The 25,662-nt window shown below is 37.1% G+C and overlaps 2 protein-coding genes across 3 annotated transcripts; one reads left to right on the top strand and one right to left on the bottom strand.

The window, feature by feature from the left end:
• Window positions 1–733: 733 nt before the first annotated feature.
• Window positions 734–13,951, bottom strand: LOC104250150 (uncharacterized). 2 transcript variants are annotated; one of them, XR_011405553.1, is made up of 9 exons: window positions 13,680–13,951; window positions 13,452–13,587; window positions 11,455–12,749; window positions 9,525–11,023; window positions 7,516–7,646; window positions 7,366–7,421; window positions 6,652–7,277; window positions 4,126–4,238; window positions 734–1,444 (listed from the first exon to the last, which is right to left on the bottom strand). XR_011405553.1 is itself a non-coding variant. In XM_009806720.2 (8 exons), exons 1-8 carry the CDS (start codon window positions 13,749–13,751, stop codon window positions 1,138–1,140), a joined length of 4,323 nt encoding a protein of 1,440 aa, XP_009805022.1. In that variant the 5' UTR covers window positions 13,752–13,950; the 3' UTR covers window positions 734–1,137. The 2 variants fall into 2 exon arrangements, 1 of the variants encoding a protein (XP_009805022.1); XM_009806720.2 differs by having other exon boundaries at window positions 6,652–7,421; window positions 13,680–13,950.
• A 6,682-nt stretch (window positions 13,952–20,633) lies between these two features.
• Window positions 20,634–21,383, top strand: LOC138885989 (uncharacterized). Its single transcript, XM_070167009.1, has 2 exons — window positions 20,634–20,795; window positions 20,874–21,383. The coding sequence occupies exons 1-2, from the start codon at window positions 20,634–20,636 to the stop codon at window positions 21,381–21,383; spliced, it is 672 nt and encodes a 223-aa protein (XP_070023110.1).
• The last annotated feature ends 4,279 nt before the right edge of the window (window positions 21,384–25,662 follow it).

Here is a 25,662-nt window from a genome sequence, read left to right as displayed (position 1 = left end):
TTTTGTAATAAGCTACTTATAAATGGACATAACTGGTAGTTTCCCAAAAAAATAATTGTGACTCGTTGCTCACTGGCTAATTCTATAAACTAAAACTAGATCTATTAACTACGTAGGTAAAGTAACAACAACAACAAACCCAATAGTTTCCCATAAGTGGGGTTTGGGGAGAGATGTACGCAGTCTTAGCCTTACCCCTACCCTGGAAGGACAGAGAAGCTGTTTCCGATAGACCTTCGGCTACAAAACGATTGAAAAAGAAAAGATAATTGCAACAAGTAGAAATAACAGCAAAATGAAATAAGATCGAATCCACGTACGCAAAGTAATCAAACCATATCATTTCTTTGTTTATTTTTATATAAAATGCAGGAATCAATTATCAAATTCTTACATAAAGAACTGAGACGAAGTTTTTGGAAGTTCTCAATGTCAAAAGAATGTTCAATCATATATTTTCAGAATATTTCTTTCCTGTCGATGCCAAATTCTAAGAGAAATGATAAAGATTTCCAATGTGCAACAAACTTCCTATAAATTTACAGTTAAATGAATCACGTGATAGTGTAAAATTTTGGACCTCAAATATAGATGGAAGGTCCACAGAACTTACTGTATATTACTACAAGGTATCCTACTCTTTTCCACATCCCTCTCCCCGCCCAAAAAAGATGGAAATTATTTTCACCATTTCTCGGTCACATTGTCGCTTTAATCAAATTTGACTTCATAATTCCTCTGCAGAACAGCTTGTTCAGCTTAGCAAACAAAACAAAAACCAACTCTTAGGCAAATTACAGCAGAAAGTTGTGGAGAGCAACAGTCCACTACTACACAATATATTTTACATAGCAAATGAACTTCCTCGGTTCAACCATTGTCCGAAATGTAAGCCATGTATCACTGGAACAAGGGCATTATCCAACAATCGCAGTAAAATCCAAATGCAAAAATGACACCAGATTGTTGGAAAAAGAAATGGTAAAGGTTGACCAAAAACTGCCTTTGTAAATTTCTTTACAACTCCTCGCATACCTTGCCTACTAAAAATTATCTACATCAATAAAGACACAAACTGGCAACTTTTCATTTATAGCTCTCCCAAAATTTTGTTCGGCATCCCTGAACATTTTCCGTTCAGCAACTAGTCAAACCGGCAGCATCTACAAGCCTAATGAATAACCGCTGTTCGCTGCTCAATGAAGCAAACCACTTTCTTAGGCAATCAGTTGGATCACATTGATTTGCAGGTGATGCAACTTCAATGTTACTTTCAGCAAGTTCTTCAAAGCTGAGAGGAATTAGGCCAATTAAAGAAATACCAATGGAGAACTGAAGGTGAAGACCCCTTCTTTTGGAGTCACATTGGCAAAGTAATGCACACAAAGAGCTTCTTAATCTCTGAATCCTAACATCTTCACATCCAAAAGCATTAAGACCAGACCTGCAAGAGATTTTTATATAAAATGCTCGTTAGCATGCAATGAATAAGCAAAAAAAAAATCCAAGTAGAAACACCATTTTAACCATAATATAAATACAATTAAAAGATACCTACCAAAATATAAATACAATTAAGAGAAAAGGTTTGAGGTCATAGAAACTAACCCTCCATCCAAAGGTTCAATTTATTTCATCAAACTCACTGATGAATGATGATTAGCATCTACTCATTTACATACCTTAAAAGAAGGTACCGAGATCTAAAAGAATTAACCAACCAAATATTCAGGTGCCCAAACAGAAAGTGAATTGTAGTATTCCAAAAATCATTCATACCAAAATCTGGTTGCAAAATCATGCATACAAACAACAAAGGAAATTCAAATACCCAACTACTATGTGAAATTTTATCTTTTATATTGCTGATAAGAAGTTGATAATCTGTGGCAAATGCAAGACTAAATTTGCTCATTCATCTCTCTAGGCCTAGATAACTTTTCCAAACTCCCCCCTCAGAATTCTAACTCATTTTAAACGGTGATTACAAAGCAATAAAAACCTAATTTTCTCAATCCATCATATTTAACACTATCATCTAATGAAATATCTAGAGATAGATTTTTTTCTCACTTCAATGTTTCCAGTTAATATCCGTATCCACGTCCTAAAGCTTTCTCTGTAGGCAACACCTAAACATAGAAGAGCCTCTAGTTAATGCAAGATTCTTTTTACCAAATCAATGAAATAGTAAGTTTACTGTCAGTCCGAAAGAGATGAGGCCAATAGATATGTCCATTATAGCTCTTGTTTGCACAAGGGTATAGCATAGACCACCAATGGGGAAACAGTTGGGAAACAATTTTGAGGTTGTTCGGCTCCCTGAGCAGATGTAATTCGATCATCCAGAGTATAAAACTGCCAACATATACATGTATGGAGGGAATAAACTGGTCAAAAGGCTTTCTGAATGTCCAAAGGGAAACATAAAAGCATCCAATATCAGCAATGCAACTTATAATCTTGAATGTGGAGCACTGAAAAAAATTCAGGATAGAGAGAAATATAATATAGGATCAGGATATTGTCCTATACGGAATGCCAATGGTTAAGTTCATAAATATGTTACCTCATAATATGCTGCTTCAAAGATACAGAAACAACAACCGAAAAAAAAAATGTGAATTCCCACAAGTGAGATTTGGAGAGAGTGAGAACTGAGACCCCTACCCTGGAAGGGAGAGAGGCTATTTCCAAAAGACCCTCGGCTAAAAAAAAAGATAAAAAGAAGTAATGGCAACAAATATCAACAACAACAAGATAAAAAGAGGACCAAAGCCAAGGTAGCAATTAAACAGTAGTAATAGCAATCTAAGAATAAAGGGATAACAAACTAACACTAATGCTATCGAATCGATCGAACCGACGTACAAAGGGAAATGCCTGACTACCTACTAACCTTCTACCCTAATCCTCGACCTCCACACCCTCCTATCAAGAGTCATGTCCTCGGTAAGCTCCAACTGCGTCATATCCCGTCTAATCACCTCTCTTAAAGACTTTTTTGGCCTACCTCTACCCATCTTCATACCCACCAAGGTTAACCTCTCACACCTCCTAACTAACCTTTTGTGCTTCTCTTCTTAACATGACGAAATATCTCAACCTCGCCTCCCGCATCTTATCCTCCAAGGGTGCCACTCCCACCTTATCCCATATAACTTCATTCCTAATCTAATCCAATCTGGTATGCCCGCACATCCATCTCAACATCCTCATTTCAGCTACTTTCATTTTCTGGATATGTGAGTTCTTGACAGGTCAGCACTCTGCTTCATACAACATGGTCGGTTTAACCGCTACTTTGTATAACTTATCCTTAAGTTTCAGTGGCACATTCTTATCACATAAGACACCGAAAGCGATCCTCCACTTCATCCACCTTGCTTCGAAATGATGCGTGACATCCTCGTCAATCTCCCCATCACCTTGTATTATAGGCTGAAGATACTTGAAACTCTCTCTCCTAGAGATGACTTGTGTATCAAGCCTCACATCCATGTCCGCTTCCTCGGTAATGTCGCTAAATTTGCACTCCAAGTACTCTGTCTTGGTCCTGCTTAACTTGAAACTTTTAGACTCAAGAGTCTGTCTCCAAACCTCCAGCTCTTGTTAACACCACACCCCGTCTCATCAATCAAAAATTATATCATCGGCAGATAACCCACACCATGGAACCTTCCCTTGAATGTGTCACGTCAATGCGTCCATCGCCGCTAAAAACGGGATAAGGCTAATCCGTGATGCAACCCCATCACAACCGGGAAGTGTTCTGAGTATCCTCCCACTGTCCTCACTCGTGTCTTGTATGCTACAGGTACACCTTTAGCCTCCAAACACCTCCCTAGAACCTCCCTTGAGACTTTGACATATGCTCTTGAGACTTTGACGTATGCTTTCTCTAGATCAATGAACACCATATGCAAGTCCTTCTTCAAAGATACAGAAACAAAAAGATAATATTATCCCATCCCATATGATCAGAAAATAAAACAAGTATGCAGCTCGGGCCATCTCTTCAATCAAAATGCCAATAGAGCTCACTCGCACGTTTCCCCATTTAAGACTTAAGCCCTATGAGTAAAATAAATGTTGAAAATAATTTAACCATATTTCGATTATTACCTTCCAAGTTGGCCAAGAAGAGTAGTGATAGCAGCAGCATTGTGCTCCGATGTACAATAGTCCAATAAATCCAATAGTGGACAGGCAATTTTGTCAAACATCCAATCCCAGCTCTGCTTGAGAGATCAAAAAAGAAAAACAGAATTAGCCAAAAACTTCTGAGGAATGAACTAGAAGTAGGAAGCAATAACCTAGCCCAGACCCCACCTTATTTCCCAATAGGAACTAAGCAAGCAAATTATCATAGATTCTATTTAAAAGTAAAAAGATATTCCAATAACATCCTCCATTGAGAAAAAGATCCAACACAAGATTGAGTGAGCATTAAAGAAGATTCAAATACAACAATTTAGGAGTTCCAAAAGTTAAGAATTTGGTGTAGTAATAGGCATTAACTAACTTCAATTGCTCTCCAAAACGTCTACTAAACGAATAGAATCACCAGAGAGAATTTCGCAACTATGCAACCTAGCCATTCATTGCAATATAGAAGTACATCTTGCTAGCCAAAATAAACGACATACCATGCATAGAGATAAATTGCATAAGAACTAACTGAAAAGAAATATTAGTCCCCCCTTCCAATTAAAGGGTGTAATTCCTAATAAGATTCACATTAACACACTTTTAGCATTCCAAAATGAAATCCATTTGTATTTTCTTTCTCTTTTCCATCCTACTGCAAACACAAAGTCCAGGAGTCTTGGTTTTTGGCCAAAATAGGGGTCGGTTATGTAACAGCACCACATTTTTAAGTAAATGCATTTGTATCTCATTTTGGGTTAATAGGAATCGGAGTGAATTCAAACTTTGCGCCAAAGGAATCTTTGACCTAAATGAATCAAATAATCTATAATAAAATCAGAGAAAAAGAATTAAAAGCAACAAATATACTGAACAAAGACAAATGGCGGGTACAGGGACAACAGGTGGCGAAGCATGGAGGGGTTTTTGGTAGGCATGCGAGAGGATCGGAGGAGGGGTTAGTGGGTTTGATTGCATGAGGGGAGGAAAGAGAAAAGTATGCATAGGAGTAAAAGCACCCCTTTTATCCCATGAGGGGATGGAGAAAATTATACCAAGAAGAGGTTCATAATCCTGGATGCTACCCATTATCCAGTCCCATCCTCTCAAACAAACACAAATAGTGGATAACTCCTGTTTCAGAACTCTTGACTAAGCAGCCCCCCTTCCCCTCCCACACTTCATTCCCGATCTATATCTTGAGGTCATACAGACCATTTCAATAACCACATTAATCATCTCCATTCCTGGATTAAATGCCATAATTTACTGAAGCTCAGAGCAGCTCTGGAAAACTACGTGTCAAAGGAAAACAAATGCAACACCAGTAGAAGAAATGTGGCCACAGCACCCTATGCACCAATGTCAAACAAGATCCAAAGTCAAAACTAAATCTAAGGAGACCCGTTCAGCAGAAGTGACTGAACTGCATGTCGAACCTCAAAAAGTTTGGAAAAAAAATGCTCATAAAGGTTTGAAGGTGATCTATGAAGCTAGGTCCCAAGTTGTTTGCTAAATGCTTTCATATTAAAATGTCCAAAAGTAGCTCTACCTTTTTTATAAATAAAAAATTAAAAAAATAACAACAACTCTCTAAAGCAATTAACAAAGGATGGTAACTAACGTTTATACGAGAGCTCTCTGATGAAAATATAACTAGGCTGTAAATTTGGACCAATTTGTGGGCAAGAATAATCAAATGTTAAAGCGCTTCTCATTTGACCTACAGACTGTTCATATTGCATATCCAGCACTAGCAAATTAAGGCATCAATGATTAATTTGATCGTTAAGCTAAAGCATTACTCCATTTCCATCTGCAACTATAAGAAATGGAGCAGCAATTACAACAAATAGATTTTGGCTCTCTCCTTGCAAGTGGAGTTTCCTAAATATGGATGCTAGAAAATGATGGAAATGATGTGCAAGATGCTGAAGCATTCTATAATAATGTACAAAATGCTGCAACGTACTACAACATCACACAACTGCCTATCATTAGGCACTGAAAGTGCAACAAATATCTAAGGTCATGCATTAGGACCTTTTATTAACTATCTTTAACACACTAGTCATTTGAACAACCTTTCTACAAGCTTCTCCGCGCAATAAAAAGAACAGTACTATTCGAAATTATGTTTTTCTAGATAGAGAAATTATTTTATTAAAGAATTGACAAACCACGGAAAAACCGATAGTATGCGAGTACTTCTCACTACCTTTTGATAAGATTTTGTTTTGGCATAAGTCACTAATTATTGATAATATTTTCAGCCAGAACTCTTTTACTTATGAAGGAAATGACACTATTTCCTGCAGTAGAACAATGCCATTCACTTAAGTAAAAAGTATGATCCACTTTATGTTCCAACATCCTATAATAGCACTCAAATATCCACACTTTTTTTGCACCTGGAACAAGAAAGAAATAAAGAGAAACAACAAATAGGACAGAAGTTCACAAGATTATAGAGTAAACGAGTAAAATAAGAAAAAATCATACCATGAAACCTGCAACAAGCTCCACAAGTGCGAGGGTATTAGTTAACTGGCATGAATTTTCAGAAATAACAAAGGCCGACTGAACTAAATCTACGTCATCTGAGGATTCACCAGTTTTCCTTCCATCACATTTGACTCTGCGTCTTGATGAGTTCAATGATTCCATCAAATCCGACCCCACAGCAGAGCAAGCATAACTGTTAATACTATCCAAGAGGGATGATGCAACAATATCCATGGTAGCTGCACCCTCTGAAAACGGGCATTTACTACCGGAACAAATCCTAGACAATGACTCAACTGAAGATCCTATACAGGAAAGAGGATCAGGAGATGATCTATTCTTGTGAATAAGCATCACCAATGACTTCACCACAGTCATAGCTAAACCATACTCTTTGAGGATAAAGTATTTAGAACCACATAGATAGGCAAATATATGAAGAATGTTTAGAGCATCAGACCTCCGCATCCTTAAGATGTTGCAGGAAGCCTCACAAACAAAACCAACATGGTCAACCGCGGAACATACTGATGCGAGCAAAATGCCTCCAATTAGCAACAACTGAGTAGGAGCTGGTTGCTTGCACAAGCTTACACTATGACCATCCAAAATAAGATTGATTCCTGAATTGGTTGCAAGCTTTGAATCAGAACTTACAGCAGGCACCAGCAATTTATCATGCAAAAGAAAATCCTCCATAAGAGAAAGTACATCATAAAAGTTGCAATATTCCACAAACATCCTTCTTGTATCTACATGTGAAAGTTCTGCAAATATGGAAAATTAAAAGTAGGCTTAGTATACACAAGGTAAGCTTTTTGAGGAAACATCGTAATGCAAATAAATAATAAGGCCAGAAACCTGTATATATGTGCTGAGCAACAGAATTCACAAAAAGGGTCAGGTCCCTCTCCCAATCATCTCCAAAGGCTCTCGTTGCAGTATCAGAAATGTAGAGCAGTAAGAGTGAAAAGAAGACACAGGTCTTCTCCCTGGAAAAGGTGGCAAGAAAGAAGATAAAATGTTAGCTCTTGTTTCAAAATCAACATGTATTCACATTTGAACCCATTTCTATGCTAATGAAGCAGCGGAATAACACTTGAGAAGGACAAAGGACAAGAATAATCCACATAAACTAAGGGCATTGTACGTGCCTAAGAATGACAATCAAATGCTGGTTCGAAGCATCTTAAACTCATGCAAACTTAAAAAATGTAGACACTCCAGATTGCAAAACAAAATAAGGCAGCTAGAAAAGAAAACAGAATAAATTATATGACCTAAAATTATCGAAGAGGTTGCAGTTCAAGTATACAGAATAAGTTTTGACATATACTCCGATATCGGAAGTTGAATAGAAAAAGTTAGTACAGTCCATCCATTATTCATATGAGAGGTAATAATATGTACGATTGATGTCAAGTACTCCGAGATGTGAGCTCACTAAGCCTTCTAATTTCTTTCTAATAGTTGGAAGTAAAATTTGACAAGAGTAACATCATTGCGTCATATTACAAGAACAAAATATATACACAGTTGCAAGGTACTTCTTTCTGGAGAAAAGCACATGATTTTGGGATATCCCACTACCATGAAGTAAACATGACTATCAAATTTGGCACGAGCATAAAACATACTGCTGTAACCATTGACACACATTTAAAATTCAGTCTGTCAAGCGACATATATTTGAAAATTTTATTCATGGCCATGTGACCTTAGGCTAGATCATTTTTTATCTTCTCTCTATAATTGTAGGCTTTGGGCTAAATCTTACCTTCTAAACTCTTAGGGTGTGAGGAAATCATTGTATAACAGCCTAATAATTAACAAGACCGGTTTGTTTGGTTGCACAAGTGTAATTACATAGTTAGACATTTTTTATATTAATAAACGTTAACAATAAAAATTAAAATAAACTTTTTAGATAAACAAGTAAATAAATTTTAGTGTGTGACACATATATGTATAAAGGAAATATTGACTATTATTTATTACTAGGTATTCAGAATACATACTTTTTGAATGTAATTAATAATTATAAACTGGTAATTAATATCATAAAGAAAAATTGATATCTTCCTACCCATGTGAATATAATATGAAATTCATGACTACTTGTATTTTCTAAATAACAAAGGACAAACATGAAGTATTTTTCTATAATTAGTATTATGTCAATGAATAGAAAACTAAGCTTAGAAGGGGAACTTTGAAGCAACGGTAAAGTTCTCCTTGTGACTTATAGGTCACAGGTTCGAGCCGTGGAAACAGTCACTAATAATTGCATTAGGTAGGTTGTTGTCTACATCACACCCCTTGGGGTGCGGCCCTTCCCCGGTCCCTGTGTCCCTTAATAGAAAAATACGCAAGTAGCACATGAAATTGTTTTTACAAGTCTTTCTCATATATTTGAAGCAAAGAGAATGAGTGCAAAAAGAGTAAAATATTTGGAAAAGAAGATAAAAGACAATTTGAAAAGCTGCCTTGTTATTATACGTGGAATTACCAACAAATTTCGCCTCTTTCGAAAATTGGAGAGTGTAATTGCTCCCTGTCAATTACACCCAATTAATTACCCGGCCATACTAACGGTCCAAAACTGTGTAATTACACCCAAATCCAATTACAAGGTGGCTAAGTGGCTTTCCAAACATGCTCTTGTAAACATATGAAAGAAAATGGAAGTACAACTTTAAGCATAGAGAACTTTGCTTATGCCATATTGATATCTGAAGAACAAAGTATAGGTGGATATCCCTGATCCAAAAAAAAAAAGTATGGGTGGACGATTTTGGTATGTCCAATGCAAAGTAAGCATGAAACCCAACTAGGAGGGCGAATATATAACAATAGAACTGCTAGCTTACTTGTTTGAGATATCTTCAAGTTTCAAAAGAGTGACCAAAATACTCCTAAGAGAAGGATCTGATGATGCAGAGCACTGAGCATGAGAATTGCTGGTAGCACGGTAAATACTGGAAATGCTATTTTCGTCGTTGTTATTTGAAAAGATGACACAATACTTGGCAAAACCATCCCATAATGAGACCACTCTCCTTTCCAATGGAATCTGCAACCCCTCACTTGCAGGAGCAGCTAAATCTGATCTGCACAATGCTGATGCATTTGCATAGGAACTGCAGGATAACTTACAAGCTGTGTCAAGATTTATTCTCTTAGATGAATCAACCTGATCTCTTTTCTTGGAAAATGATAAATTATCTGAAGGATCCAAGGTACAATGTTTTAACTGGTTAGAATTGATTTCCACATTGATGACATCAAAACTGTCTGATGAAACCAGAGTCCCCATTGCATTTGAGAATCCCTGACATAAAGGTGAGCGAATCGATTCAAGTGCCTCACTGCTATGGCACTGAATCTCAGGAAGTGTAGGCGATAAAGGCATTTCAATTGCTAGACGATAAGACTCTTCATCAGTATCACTATCCAAATTGAGAAGCTTCATATAATCACCACGGACAAGTTCATCAATATCTCCCAGATCATCATCTTTCCCATCCTTCCAATCCTGGGCAGTTTCTGGAAGGCTATAGACAGTTGGAGATGGACGTGTGCAGACATCAGATTGGACACCACAGCTGTCAAGCTTTGTCTTTTCCACACTATTCTTGTTTAAAGGATGCAGGCCTAGTTCACAGGATGTTCTTCTTTTCTTGCGAGATATAAAATGCTCGCTGCACGTATCGCGTTGCATGTCAGCTACCAAATGCTTTTTCTCAACAGCAGGTCCATCTGTTCTACTATTCAACTTACCATCATGTAGAGAGGTTTTCTCTGAAAGCTGCCTTTGCCACTTGTTACCCCCGGAATTTAAGTTTCCATTAGATTTAGTGGCATCAACAGATCTCCTCATCCTCTTATAATGTGGACCTCTCCTCTCAGTAGAAATACAACTGATCGGACTCTTGACATTACTGTCAGCAATTGCTACAACATTCTCAATGCACTTTTTTCTTGCATCTCCAGGCAAACTGGATATGGTCAGTTCTACGTCCAATTTTTCTTCAGCTGATTTAGCTGATGTTGTGACGGAAGCACATTTGTCCTGTGAGCCCACCAATAGCCTATCAGAAAATGATGCCGAACTGGAATTCATGGCAGAACTCTGTAACACTTTTTTGCTGGAACCTCTAAGTAAAGGCTCCAATTTAGAGTTAATACCTGATAATGATACAGGGTTGTTCCCTCCAGACATCGGAAGCAAACGTACATTACATTCTATCTTTTGCTCGGACAGATCAGACCCAACAGCAGCTAACTGCACGGAATCATTTCCAAAATGACAGTGCGTGTCACAAGCTACCAAACTAGAATACTTGCTTTTCAAGTTGAAGCTGCAAACCTGCACAGCAGGAAGATCATATCATTAAGAGACCATCGAAATAGAGCTTGCATCCATTTAATTAGAGGGGGAAAAAAGGAATAAAGACAAACCAAATATAAATTAAATGGGTGTTTATCTGAAAATGGGGCAGGTAAATAGGAGTGATCTTTCTGAACATATCACATACTATTTTCAAGATTCTGCCAAACATTCTGCAAGATTGTGCATGACCTCAAAAATAGTCAATGTTAATGAAGCTCAACAAATTCTTGAAAATGTTAAACTAATTGTTCAAACAGTCACAGTTTCTGTTCTTACCAACTCCAGTTTTGGTAGAAAATTTCCAAGTAAAATACATACTTCCCCAAGGTTTCTTGAGAAAACATAATCAAAAACACCTTCCTTACTATATATGAGCGTCAACAATGCCAAGAACAAGAGAAACAAACCTTTTCTGGGGCATGCTCATCACCTTGAAAGAAGCAACCGTCCAGTATGTTTAGACGTCTCGAGAAGTGAACAAGCTCCTGCTTTAAGCTAACTAGATTCTGCTGTAGTATATAATTACGGGTTTTTTCGAACTTAGCTACTTTTTTAGCATGCTTTACCAGCATCTTTTCAAGCTTCAACTGCTTTTGCAACAGCTTAACTTTAGCAGTTTCAACATGCACACTACTATCAAGTGCACGAAGAGGACAATCAACAGAAGACCTTGCAGAACTTAGCTTTTCAATTTCTTTCTGCAGTTCTTCGACCCTCTTTCTGTAATTTTTGACCTCTTCAGAAAGCTGATCAGCACGATTTTTTTCTTCTGATGCCTTCTTTTTATATGCTTCTGCAGCCTTTCTTTGCTTTTCCACTTTTTTCATCTCTGATTTGACACGCTTTTTCTCAATCACCACCTTTTCTTCCATTTCCTGGAGCCTTTTTTGGTCTGCATCGGAATTCCCAATTACATCTACCATGGTAACATCTCTCTCCACTGCCTTTGGACCAAGCTCAGGTGAGAATTGAGCAGTTCCTAGAGTTGTCCCTTTACGAGGTATGATGTTAACCGTTTTACCAGATGCCATGGGTTCACCGATCTCTTTCTTCAAATTATCAATCTTTTGTCTATCATGTTCAAGCTGACGATATAGATCAGTAGCCCGGCTCTTTTCATCCATGGCCATCTTGCGGTTGGTTTCTGCAATCTTCTTTTGATCAGCAGCTTTCGCCACTGCTGCATCTGCACGTTTTCTCTCTTTAGATGTGTTTTCTCTTTCTGCCTCCAGCTGCTTCTTAGCATCTTCAAACTCCAAAGTCACTGAAGCTAACTTTGATTTCACTTGATCAGCTTCCTTCTTCAGATTTTCCAAATTAAGACTATTTCCTTCGGCTCTTTTTCTTTCAACATCAGCAAGTCTCCTTTCTTCATCAGCCTTTGTTTTCTCAACCTTCAATTTTGTCCTCAACTCGTCCACCTTTTTCCTCACCAACTCAGCCTTCTTCTTCTCTGACTCTGCTCTCACTCTTTCTTTATCGACAAGCACCTTCAGCTCGTTTACCTTGCTTTCTCTCTCAGTGAGATGCTCCTTAAGCTCTCTAATTTCTCTACCTCCATCATTAGCCACCGATTGTTGCTTCAAGGAAAGAATCTCATTCTTCAACCCAGCAATTTCACTCTCTAAAGAAACCCTTAAAGCACATTCCTTTATGTTTTCCTCCTTTTCATTGTTCGCCCTAAGTTTCTCATCCTCAACAGCTGGAAAAAAAGAACAAAATACAGCAGCAAGTCAATGTCTGTCAATGACAAGAAACAGAGCATGTAATCAACAAGGGGAACAACCCCACTAGCAAAGATAAACAAGACCAGAGAGAGTATGCCTAAAATTAGATAAGCTTAAAGAGAACTCCTAACATACTAACCTTCAGACAGAAGATAAACTCAAAACTTGCTACTACGATTTCAAAAATCAAAAAACACTTAAGCTATTGGGAGGTCACATATTCTCACTGTGTATAGTAAGTACTACACACCAAGATACTATGATGCCAATAAAGATAAAGGTTTAAAACTCCTAGGGATTTTCTTAATGAGGTATCAGGACCACCTTATGCGCAGCTCGACAAATTCACCAAGCAGCTCGGTATAGTCAAACTAGGTAAATATTTACGTGCACCGATGTTTACACCAAACCAAACAAAGCAGTTAAAAATTAAAGTGAGCATGCATATCATTTTACCATGTTTAAGTTGTAAATCAGTGTATGAAGTACACATGTCTAGCCTTCACTAGTTTGATGTAAAGACCATGTGCGAGTAAGTTTTACCGTCAAACTATTCCTTTGCTTCCTTTTGTTTTGTAACTTATAAATTTCTCTATGCTTCTAATTTAAAATTAATACTCAAAATACTCATTTTCAGAAAGTAAAGGGTGAATCCAAAGTAAAACAAGTAAAAATACCTTTCCTGAGAGAGAGATTTTCAGATTGCATCTTCAAAACTTGTTCCTCGTAAATGGAGAGACCTTTACGAAGCGCATTTCTCCTATCTTCAAGCTTTGCGTAGCCGTCTTTCAGTTTACTGTACTTCTCTTTCCACTGCAAACACAGTGCAAAAATCAACCAAAAACTAAAGAAACAAAAGAAAATTGAATGTAAAGCAAATAGAAACCCTAACTCGAAATGCTTACAGATATACAGCAGGGATTTGTAAGCTCTTCTTTTATCATTACATCATCCGCCATTGATGTTGATTCGTACATATAAAAACCTTAAAATCTTTACTTTTGAGAAATTTACGCATTCGCACGGAGACTAGGCATTACTGCTTGCATAAATCCCTCAGTTGAACCCTAGCATTGAAAAGGTTCACTCAACCGCCAATACAGCTAACTAAGAAGTTAGAACCCCTAGGCTAAACCCTATTTTCGAATTCTTAAACAGTTGGAAAACTTCAGAACCGGACCGACTCGGGCATATCTTCGTCCCTTCGGGTTTTATCAGTCACGCAGACAGCGTATATCGAACCGGGTCTCGGTTCAACTCGGACGACAAGTATTTTAAAAAAGAAAAAAATCTAAACCAAAGTCATAAACATTTGTACAAATACTAGTGTCTATAAATGTGCATTGCAGATTAATAATGACACATAATAGTTTAAATATTTATTTATATGAAGGAATAATAAATTAAATTAATGAGAGAAATTTTATATATAATACTACAATAATCTTCTAAATGTCGAAAAATATTGTTACATTAGCATAATACGTGAATTCAAAATGAAAGGATATCATCAGAACTAACATAAATGATCAATTTTAGTCATATTAAGTAGATAATTATGTATTGTAGTTTAAAGGTATCTAATGCGATGGTATCTTATCGAATACTTCTTTATAGACGGTGTCTTTTTGTATATATTTCCTTCTAATGCTTTGGTTACTGTGTCATAACTAGAACTCTTGTTGTCGATATTGATATCTCTCTTGAAAGTGCAACATATAGTTATTCATGTAGGAAAATATATTGTGGTAAATATAGTTCAATATTTAGAATATTTGTCGTTGTGCTTTATTTATTATAACTACAAAATATAAATATACTGAAAATTATTTTCACACAAATTTAAAAGGATATTCCTTAGTTTAGGAAAACGAAAGTTGAATTCGAGGATAAACACATACTTAGAAGCATATTGACCCATATAATAAGTTCTGCATGTATGACGTTATTGTCAAAACTTCTATACACCATATGTGTACTATTACATAAGCTATTCAACGGATCTAAGTTTTCAGTAGAATGACATACATATTTCTTCAAAATCAACCTATATGCAATGGAAGATTAATTTTAATTTAGTTTATTATATATACGGCGACACTAACACACGTAAAAAATAATGAACTTGACAACAAACATGTACGGTAGAAGGCCATTTGGTATTAAAGTATTTAAGTATTCTTCTTAGTAGTTATTATTGGCATCATCTACCGTTGAGTCAAAACTGAAAATTATTTTATTTTTACCATAAAACTTAGCAACGAACCTTTTATTTAGTTGATCAACATATTCATTTCTGCTAGCTAAGATAGCTCTTTAATTTCTATCTGTAATTTGCACAAATTGCATTTTTTAATGATGAAAATATATATATTTTCCTTATTAAATGCACTACTATTACCATTGGGGTTGATAACTAAGTGTTCTAGAAGAACCAAATCATCTTTTATTGGATGCTCTTATTCGTTTCTACGCGAAGCAAGAAGTCACTGAATGTTGGATCTATTCTTACTTTTATATTTCTTGTCATTTGAATATTTTTTATTTGAGATCATAAGTATAATTGTGGCAAGCTAACTTTTACATTTCTGTTTTGGTCAATTTTTAAAATATTGTAGTCCAAGAAAAAAGTTATTATAGCTATGTCCTTTACCTATGAGTTCTTCAGTTTAATATTTTAGAGCTATTTTGGTCTATCAATATTATATCAATGCTTTTATAATCATATATAGGCTCTCCTGTTTTTAAATAGATTTGGACAATATAATACGTTTTCAAATTAAATTAGTAATATGAATTTTTTAAGAAGTAATATCCTAAAAGTAATAGGATTACAAGGCTAATATCTATTCCCAAAAATTATTATACTAATAGGATTCATAAAGGTAATCATGTAGGATTCCTAAAATACATTATTATATCCTAAAACTAATAAGATTACAAGGCTAATGTCTAGAATTCCGATTATGTCATTTTATTATGACTTATTATGCTTAATATTAAAAGGTTATTTTTATAATCCAACATTTTATTCGTATTTTTATAATAATATAGATTAGTTTTAGGGCGTGTGTTCTCATGTTAAATAGTTTTAAAAATAGTTTTGAATAATGTGTTTGAATTATAAAATAAAAATAAGATATATAACTTTGTAATACTATGAGTTGTGATCTTATTTAAAATATCACTAAGATAAGGTGACCTGATAATATAAAAAATTATTATATATTCATTATAAGTCTGCGTATACATGTTAAAACAATTTTTAGAATGGCCTTTATCGTGTCAACAAATATAGTGGGACAGAACATAAGCTCACGCCTTCCGTATGGGCCAAACAATTTTTAGAATGGCCTCTATCGTTTCAACAAATATAGTAGGACAGAACATAAGCTCACGCCTTCCGTATGGGCCCTTGCCACCGAACCCAGCCCGTCTAATTTTTTTCGGACCATCAAAAACGTATATCTTATAGAAATTTTTTGTTAAATATAAAAAAAAACAAGTAAATAATATTTTTATCACGATAATTTGTCAAATAATACAAATTGAAAATTTGAGTCTTTTGGTCTTATCACTAGGAATGAAGAGTATATACGGTAAAATATGTTCATATAAATTCTCACATAATAAAGCGATACTCGGGGCCGAAGGCAGATTAAAAGCAATGCAAATGGTAATCACGTCCGAAGCGGAAGCTATGCTCCCGGAACCAGAATTTTTGCTACCTTTATCTTGATTTCAACGCTAAGTCTTACATTCTTGTTTAATTTATTTATCATTTTGGGATCAAATCGATTTACTTATTTATAAATCACGTATAAATTCAACTGTACCGTTTTACGGGTAAACAATGAAATTGGCGTGTAGCTCCTACAAAAAATTTGATAAATGATAATTAATATAAACTTAAAAATGACTACTGTCGAGTTAATAAATTACAATAAATAACTTAATATATAGGAAAAATATAGAAAGTTGTCATTTGCTGGAATGTTTTTAGAAAAAAAGAAAAATAATTAATGCTAATGTTAATAAAAATACATTTTAACTTTTATTGTTTCATCCGCATTGCTTCGAGTTTGCAAGAAAATAAGCATTAATTGTATGATATTTTACAATTATTAAGTAAGTTCTCATATAGAATATATTTCTATTTGTCTCGTGTATGATGTTTGCAGGTTAAAATAATTATTGAGTATAGTTGTGAAATATTATACAAAAAAATAATAAATAAAACTTTAGTTGATTTTAAAGATCAGAATATTAGGAAAATTAACATGAAAAAAAATTAGTCAAAAAATAAACTATACTTTGATGATATTATAGACAATAAATTTGCGTCAAGAAAATAATTGAGACCGAAAAATATTGCAACAACCGTAGTATTTTATTTTTTAAACAATATGAATGTTACAATCTCTATGAATCCTCTGAAATCTTGAATTTTATTTTATTTTAATTCAAGTGCTTGAAGCTTGATCTTGATCTTGATCTTGATGTATTTTATTCCAAGGACTTGCAGATTATTTTTGAATCTTCGTCTTGATCTTTTAATCCTTAGAACACTTGAATGTTTGTATCTTTTAGAGAAATCTGCAGTGTTTGATCCACGAGCTCTCTCTTGATTCTTGTTATAAATTCCGGTCCGCTTTTTGAGTTATGAAGACCCATATTTATAGTTGTGGAAGAGAAGAGTTGTGAGGAGAACAAACTCTTCCCGATCAATTGATTGAAGCACGACAATGCCACATTTGATTGGCTAGAAGCACATGTGACGCAGTTTTATTGGCCTTTTTATTTGGCTTGGCATGCCTTATCATTTGACATGTGACATGATCCTATTAGCTCTTCCGTTTGACTTGGCGTGCCACGTCATTTGACACGTAACACTAAATTGGAGCTCTAGGGGGATCACAACTTGGGCTTACTAAACTGGCATCATCACTTGTGGCCCAATAAACTTGAACTTATTTATTAAGTTCATGTATATTTTGGATTTATATAATTAATCAAATTATATTAGCCCATTAAATTTATATGGATTAATATACATCTTAAATTTAAAATATAGTCTAAATTAATTTATGAATTTAAATTCAACAATTTTATATGCCTACAGACATAAGTATATTTTTCAAGATAATAATTATATAACATAATGTATATCAATAGTTTAAATATTTAATTTGAGAGAAAAGTGTACATTGAAATGCTTTATAAAACTATGATATGCACGGTTTACCTACAAAAGATAGGAAAATTTATGGACAAATTGTTTGATTTGTATAAGGTAATTTTTAATTGGTTTTGATATCTTAAATACTAGAATTTCCTTTGTAGTAATTCAAATAAGAAGATTTTTATTAAGCATATTTTAATTAATTTTAAAGTGCTAAATATTAGAAAAATAATAAAATAACTAGTTTATCCAATTTAAACTTTATTTTGTATGTAAGCTATGATAAGAAAGATACGTTACGTTAGTACTCGGTTGGGTAAGGCATCGGGTGCCCGTCGCGGCCCCTTCTGTTTCGGTCGTGATAGAGACACTCAGATGTTACAGGTTGTATCTCCTCTATCTCTCATTTACATTACTGTTCTTGTTTATGTTTTCCTGCCCTACATACTCAGTACTTTATTCGTACTGACGTCCCTTTTGCCTGGGGACGCTGTGTTTCATGCCCGCAGGTCCCGATAGACAGGTTGACGTTCCTCCTAGTAGGCTATCAGCTTAGCGGAAGGTATTGGTGCACTTCACTTGCTCCGCAGTTGCCTATTTAGTTAGTATGATTTGGACATGTATTGATTGGTATGGCGGGCCCCTATCCCGACCTTTATGATGTGTATATACTCTTAGAGGTTTGTAGATGGATGTCATATATATGAAAGATTGTATGGTCTTGTCAGCCTATGTTCAGTGTACGAGTGTTCATTTTGGTCTTATAGGACCATATGTCACATGCATAAGTTTGTATTACATATTGGGTTGTCTTATGTCAAGTAGTCCCTTATGTTTTATTCTGGTTATATTATGACGGCCCTTCCGACCCATTTACTCATGATGGTATGATAAGAAAGATACGTCACGTTGGTATTCGGTTGGGTAAGGCATCGGGTTCCCGTCGCGGTCCCTTCTATTTGGATCGTGACAGCAACTGGATAGGCAAGGACATAGTGGTCCCGACCCTTAGGAGGCCATTACTACCTGTATTGAGGGATATCTAAGTATTTATACGTATCCCTTCACATTAGGTCTGGTGGACCCGGTGATTCTTGACTTCTGCAAGAGGTACGAAGTATGCCTCGGTCAGATCCATCTATCACCGTGGAGGATCGTGATACTCCTTCGTTACTTCGTGAACAAGACCGAATCCTGCCGGTTCACCATCGACCACTTACTCCACCTATGTAGTCCCCAAATCTTCCATGGAGGACTAATAAAGCTTACACACCGGGCCAGTAAGGCCTCATTCTCGAGTATCGATAAGGACTGGGACCGAAACTGGCAGGGACATTTTGTACGGGTAAAGACTGAAGGCCTGATCCCGCTCGAGTTCATGCCATTCCTAGAGAAGTGGAATGCATCTCGTAAGTACAGCTTCCCGTTAATCATTAATTGCATGTTTATCTCCTCATTCCTTACTAGTACTCGTGGTGGTGCAGCTGTTGCTCGAGTCCCAAACGTTGTCCCTCGGCTCAAGGAGTGGATCGAGGGTATTTGCTCATAGATCGCAAACTCTCGAGGGGCCGCTAGGAAGCCCATTCTCATGGTAAGACCCTTCCTCAAATAGGTAACATATGCCTCTCTTATTCGTATCGTGCTCACCTTCTTTTCTTCACTTTTCCTTTCGCAGGTTTGCCTAAGATTGTTGAACTTAGGCCTTCAGTAAGGGACGAGGATTTGTTCGTTGATCCCTCCACTTCGGGATAGCTTGGGGCTGCAGCAAGAGAGAAGAAGAAAAGGAAGACTCCGGGCTCCCGGATCTTAGATAAGAAGAAAACAATGAGAAGGTTAACCCGTAAGCCAAAGGAGAGCTCCAGCTTTCGAGCACCCATCTTGGACTTGCTCTTTCGGCTCAGAGACGAGCCTGAGGAGGATGATTTTTTCGTGGCCCACGGGCCGACGCTCCCCCGAGGAGTGGGTAGTTGTTGAACAGGAGATTCATGAGGCCGATCTCCTTCAGACTAGAAAGGTCGATAAAGATATCGGGGCCGATACTTCTCGGGATGTCGGCCACGCCTCGAAGGAGGTGCTCGATTTTATAGATATTTCAAGGTTGCCTTCCTATATCGAGTCCATACTTGAGGAGGCTCGAACAGTGAAGGAGCGATCCAACGAAGGGACTCATAGTGCTGACGATCCCCTTTCGAGGGTGTGGACTCGACCGCTTTGGAAGACTTCACCAGGTTGGGCAACCTAGAGTTGCCGAGGAAGCAACCGTCTTCAGAAATTGACGGGCTGAATTCGAGCCCAAAGTTGATCAACAAGTTTCCCGCCCTGAGCACGGATCCTAAACGTAAGAGGTCGATAATCATCACCGTGCTGGAGGATGCCCATGTTCTTTTTGCTCTCGGGGATTAGCAAGTTACCTCCGGTGCCTGGTAACCGAAGATGACCAGGCAAAAATGAATGAGGTGGGCGTGCCGTGCCTATTTAACGAAGCGTAGTTGGCGCTGAATCGGGTAAGATATCATTACACTCTTTTATCCTCCAACTTAGTTCTTGATATTTCTCATGTCTTCTTCCTTTTATCTTTTTGCAGCCCTCGGTACTCCATCATGAAAGCTTTCTTCAATATCGGGCTGAGGTTAACTAGCTCGAGGCTGAGGCCAAGGAGCTTGATGAGAAAAGATACATGTATAAACTTCTTAGCGAGCAACACGAAGGGGCCATCAAGGATCTCCGATCCGAGTTAGACGCGGCTCAGAAGGAGCATGCCGACTTGGTGGAACAGGTAAAGGTTTTCAAGGTTGGCAATGAAGACTTTGCCATGTCAACTAACGACCAAACTTTGCAGGTTCAGCAGAAGATTGACCAGATCGACCAACTTCGGGCCAATATGAACGAGGTCAAGGCCATGGTTGATGTCTGAAAGGGAAAAATAGACCGGCTGGCTTTGGAAAATGAGGCCGCCCTGGAGCAGCTGGCATCAGTAGAAGTTCATATCCAAGTGGCGAAGGAGAAGGCCAAAGAACGAGCTCGACAAAATGAGGATCTCCAAGCTCAATTAGGATCGACAATTACTGAACGGGATGCCCTTGGCAAGGAGCTCGAAATAATGAGGTCCGAGTTGAAAACAACCAGGGCTGATGCTGAAGAGATGGTAGCCCAGTATACGGCTGATGTTGAGGCATCCGACGCCCGCCTGAAAGTTACTGTTGAGTATGTGAAGCGGTTGTCTCGGAGGGAGATCGTTGAAGAAATCCATGCCTGGGGTTTCGACTTGGTAGCCGAGATCGAAGAGGTGAATAGGCTCGAGGTTGAGGCCAAGAAGATGGATGAACCCGAGGATGAAGAAGGTTTCGAGGGCTCCGACGAATCCGAAGATGGAGAAGACCCCAACGGCTCTAGTGATGAGGCGGGTTCTGGTGAAGATCAGGCATGAGTGCCTTAGGAATTTTTGTCTTTGTTTTTGCATTTTGTACACTTATTTTGTTGAGGCCGTTTTCATTGTCCTTCATAAAAACATTTTGGAATATATATATATATATAAGGGGTTTCTCCCTTCTTGGCAATTTTCAAGTTTATTACCTCTAGCATCCCTTTTGCAAAGATTTCAAATGCCTGTAGTAATAAGTCATTTTACGGAGGTCCGAACAAGACTTTTTTTCGATGCAAGTTTTGTTTGAAACTTCTGGGGGCTCGGGATGACCGAAAGTTCTCCTTAAAATGCTCGTTTAAATGTTTTTAGACTATAATCTAGCCGAGGGTAACCTTCGAATAGGTTTAGAATTTTGAAGTCCTTATGTTTTAATTACAGGCTTTGGACGTTTCCGAGCCATTTTTAGGGTGGTCGTAGCCTGTTAAGTTTAAGCACTACCTAATAGGCTCTTGTGCCTCCGGGTTTTGACATCCCGATCCATTCGAGTTTGTTTCAGACGGTAGACCCCGAGTGGGGGCAATATATTGGATCTGGATAGAGGCGGGCCTTGGGCTCGATATCCTTAAGGAATTTGGATATAGATAGAGGCAGACCTTGGGCTCGATATCCTTAAGGAATTTGGATCCGGATAGAGGCGGCGTTTGGGTTCGATATTCTTAAGGAATAAAATGTAATAATCTTAAAGAACAAAATATGTATCAGCAAGGTAGGAACTTTCTTTCATTCCCGTGCATAATATTAAAGATTATAAGTATGTACAAGCTTCATGTTATGGCTTAGGTGGTCTATACGGGCATGGTGCATTCGACCATTTGGCCTTTAAAATAAATCCTATCCACCGAGCCAGACTGTTCAAGCACAAAGTTTCTTTCCTTGCTAAAAATCATTACCCGAGGGTGATGGCCCCTAGTATTCGAGGTCGATCGTCGAGAGGGCTTGGATACTATTAATGTGATCATCGACTCCGATTTAAAACCGATCTTTAATTCTAAATTAGCATGATCCATTGTTGCCTCATTAAAAATCTTGCCGGAAAACCCATTTGGGACAAAACTAGTTCAAGAAAATAAGAGTGCAATGCGTGCTTTCAGGCCTAACAACTTCATTATCCTTTGGTTGTTGCCTGAAAGTGTTAGTCCAATTTGCAATATATATATAAAGAATGAATGGGGTCGTACCTTAGCAGAAGTATCATTTTAAGTGGGTCACGCTCCAGTTGTTCGATAGCTGCTCATCGTTCCCTGCTTCGAGTTTGTACGAACCTTTACCGGTAATCTCGATAATTTAGTATTGTCCTTCCAAATACGGTCCCAACTTCCCTTCGTTGAGGTTTTCGGGTGTTTAGTGTCACCTTTCTTAACACCAAGTCTCCGATATTGAAGTGTTGGAGATTGGCTCTCCGGTTGTAATACCTTTCGATCTATTGCTTTTGGGCGGCCAATCGTACGAGGGCGACCTCACACCTTTCATCCAATAGTTCCAAACTTATGCTCATAGCCTCACTGTTTGACTTTTCGGTCGCATATCGGAACTTGAGACTCGGTTCTCCTACCTCGATCGGTATTAGTGCTCCGACATCGTAGACCAACAAAAATGGGGTGGCCACGCTACTAGACTTTGAGGTTGTACAGTATGCCCACAGGACTTCGGGTAAAATTACCTTCCATTTTCCTTTGGCATTGGTCAACCTTTTCTTAAGGTTTTGGAGTATGGTTTTGTTTGTAGATGTTATACCCTGTATTTTCGTACGTAAAAGTGCATTGTAAGCAAACAAATGTAGGACCAAAAATGAGATCACCTTTGAAAGTATATAAAGTAAGTTAATCATGTAACCTCGGAGGTTACAAATAATGAGGATCATGAACAACAAGTACAAAGAGGGTTGGAAGGTTCAGAAGCTAAATGAATTGAAGAAAATAATATTTCGTCGAAAGTCGAGATGTTGGGAATGTTATAACATGTACTTTTGGGGTGAGACTTGGATTATTAACATGATAATGAGGTTATGTTATGAGTTATGTTAGTCTTATGATATCCGTGCATTATGTTTTGAAGTCAACCAAGTTGTGGAACAAAATTTAATGAAAGTCATCACAAGTTACATTCATAAGTTTTACTAAAATTTGGGTCAAATGTAACTGCAATTTTCTCCCAATATACTTAGATTTATGGGGTGTTCCACCCATTAAATTGAATATCTATGAGTTTATTTTCTAACACATTAGCCTTATGCAATGCAGGAAATGCAGATGGAGGTAGAGCTTAACCTCGGAAGGCAGAATGGTAGCCTTATACAATGCAAGAAATGCAGATGGAGGTATAGCTTAACCTCAGAAGGCAGAATGGTAGCCTTATGCAATGCAGAAAATGCGGGTGGAGGTAGAGCTTAACCTCGGAAGGCAGAATGGTAGCCTTATGCAGGAAGTAAGAATGGCAAATGGCAATAGAGTTTTCTTAGCTGATAGCGGATTGCAGTATCGTGATTGCTGGGGATATTGTACATGCTGGGACACTGTTGTGTGCGGATAGAAGTTGTGAGCAAGTGCGACGGGTCGGAGAGTTGTATTCCTAAACTTTGTGAGTGAGCGTATATTATATTTGATGATTTTGCAACCCAAGTGCCTGCATCCAAAAAAATCGTGAGTTTGTAAAGGGGGAAAGGTTAGTTCGTATCCCCGCTGGCTTTGCTGGACCTGCTCGGCTTTGATCTGGTGATGTATAGATCACTGGGGTAGCATTGCTAAACAAGGCAATTTTAGTAAAAAACATGCATGATTTAGTAAAAGCATAACATAAGTACATAATTAAGAATAGTTTTCTTTAGATGAACCAACGACTGCGACGTGGTTCAAACCATTGCAACTTCTCTTGCTCCAGAATTTTGAGGGTCCTTCTCAAAATTTTGCCCCAGTTTACTGGGCTGCTGCTTCTGACGGCTGTTAATGATTGTCACACCTCCTTTTTACCGCCCCGCGAGGGTGCGTAGGGAGTTTTCTCCAATTAAAGGACAGTCGAAACGGGATTTGTTTGTTTGTTTCAGAGTCGCCACCTGGGAATTTTAAGGCGTCCCAAGTCACCAATTTTAATCCCTGAATCGAGGAGAATATGACTCTGTTTATTATTCTGCGAACCAGAAATCCGGATAAGGAATTCTGTTAACCCGGGAGAAGGTGTTAGGCATTCCCGAGTTCCGTGGTTCTAGCACGGTCGCTCAACTGTTATATTTGGCTTGATTATTTTGATTTATTAAATAGATTTTTATTGCATGATTTTATTGTTACCGCTTCTATTTAAATTGTTTATAATTAAAGACCCTTCTTCGAATCGAATCACGCGTACGTGTATTCGTTTTATATATTAATATTTTTTAACGTGAAAATCGTGTCACGCGTACGTATACACAATATAATAATTATTATTTATTTTTTTTCGAAATTTTTTATTATATAAAAAAGAAGACTTAAGTTCGAAATTGTGCTAAAAATAAAATTAAGAACGTTCGTCGCTCTTGTATAATTAAATATTGAACCGCACATCTCGAGTTATATGAAATTAATATTGATATTCTCCGAAGAGCCCCCTTTTTATTAAATGTTCGTTCGAAGTTGCGCGAACGCATAATCCGAATTGCTTTTAGAAATATAATCAGGTTACGCGAACGCATCCCTAATCACGCAAAATATTCTTGATAAGGTTCTCTACAAATTGTTATTACGTGTTGACCGCGAGCCTTATTTTACACATATGAATCATATATCTCAAATTTTAAAGAATTAATGGCGTGAAGAAGAAAACAGACAATATGTATCTAAAACTAACATTTTTTGTGGATACAACATTTGGATGTCCATAAATCGAATGGTGTATAAAATTGGGAAAGAACTTAAAATGATAAACAAATTAATAGTTTCCCGCAGAATCTTCATTGTTTCATTTAAGGCGAATTCTTCTTCTATATATCTTTTACATAAGATGCCACGATTTGTTTATAAATCCCATGTCCTTCTCATGTATTTGTTTTAGTCCAAAGTTATAATTGTTTGGTTAATTTTGCTTACGAAGATTGGGTTTGAGATAAATAAACCAATTCTTATATTCTGCCTATGCGAATATTTGCAAACACTAACTCTATATTTTGTAAAAAATCATTGACATTATTTCATATATTAAAAGAAATGAGTTGATCGCGTTCCTAAAATAACTAAGCCATTTGTTATTAAGAAAGAGAACTAATCTACCAATTGATTTAATACTATATTAACCAACTAAAACAAAACTGAAA

This window comes from Nicotiana sylvestris, chromosome 2 (assembly GCF_000393655.2).
Source record: "Nicotiana sylvestris chromosome 2, ASM39365v2, whole genome shotgun sequence".
Classification (NCBI taxonomy): Eukaryota; Viridiplantae; Streptophyta; class Magnoliopsida; order Solanales; family Solanaceae; genus Nicotiana; species Nicotiana sylvestris.
The sequence above is the reverse complement of the archived record's forward strand: the minus strand, read 5'-3'. Positions and strand labels throughout refer to the sequence as shown.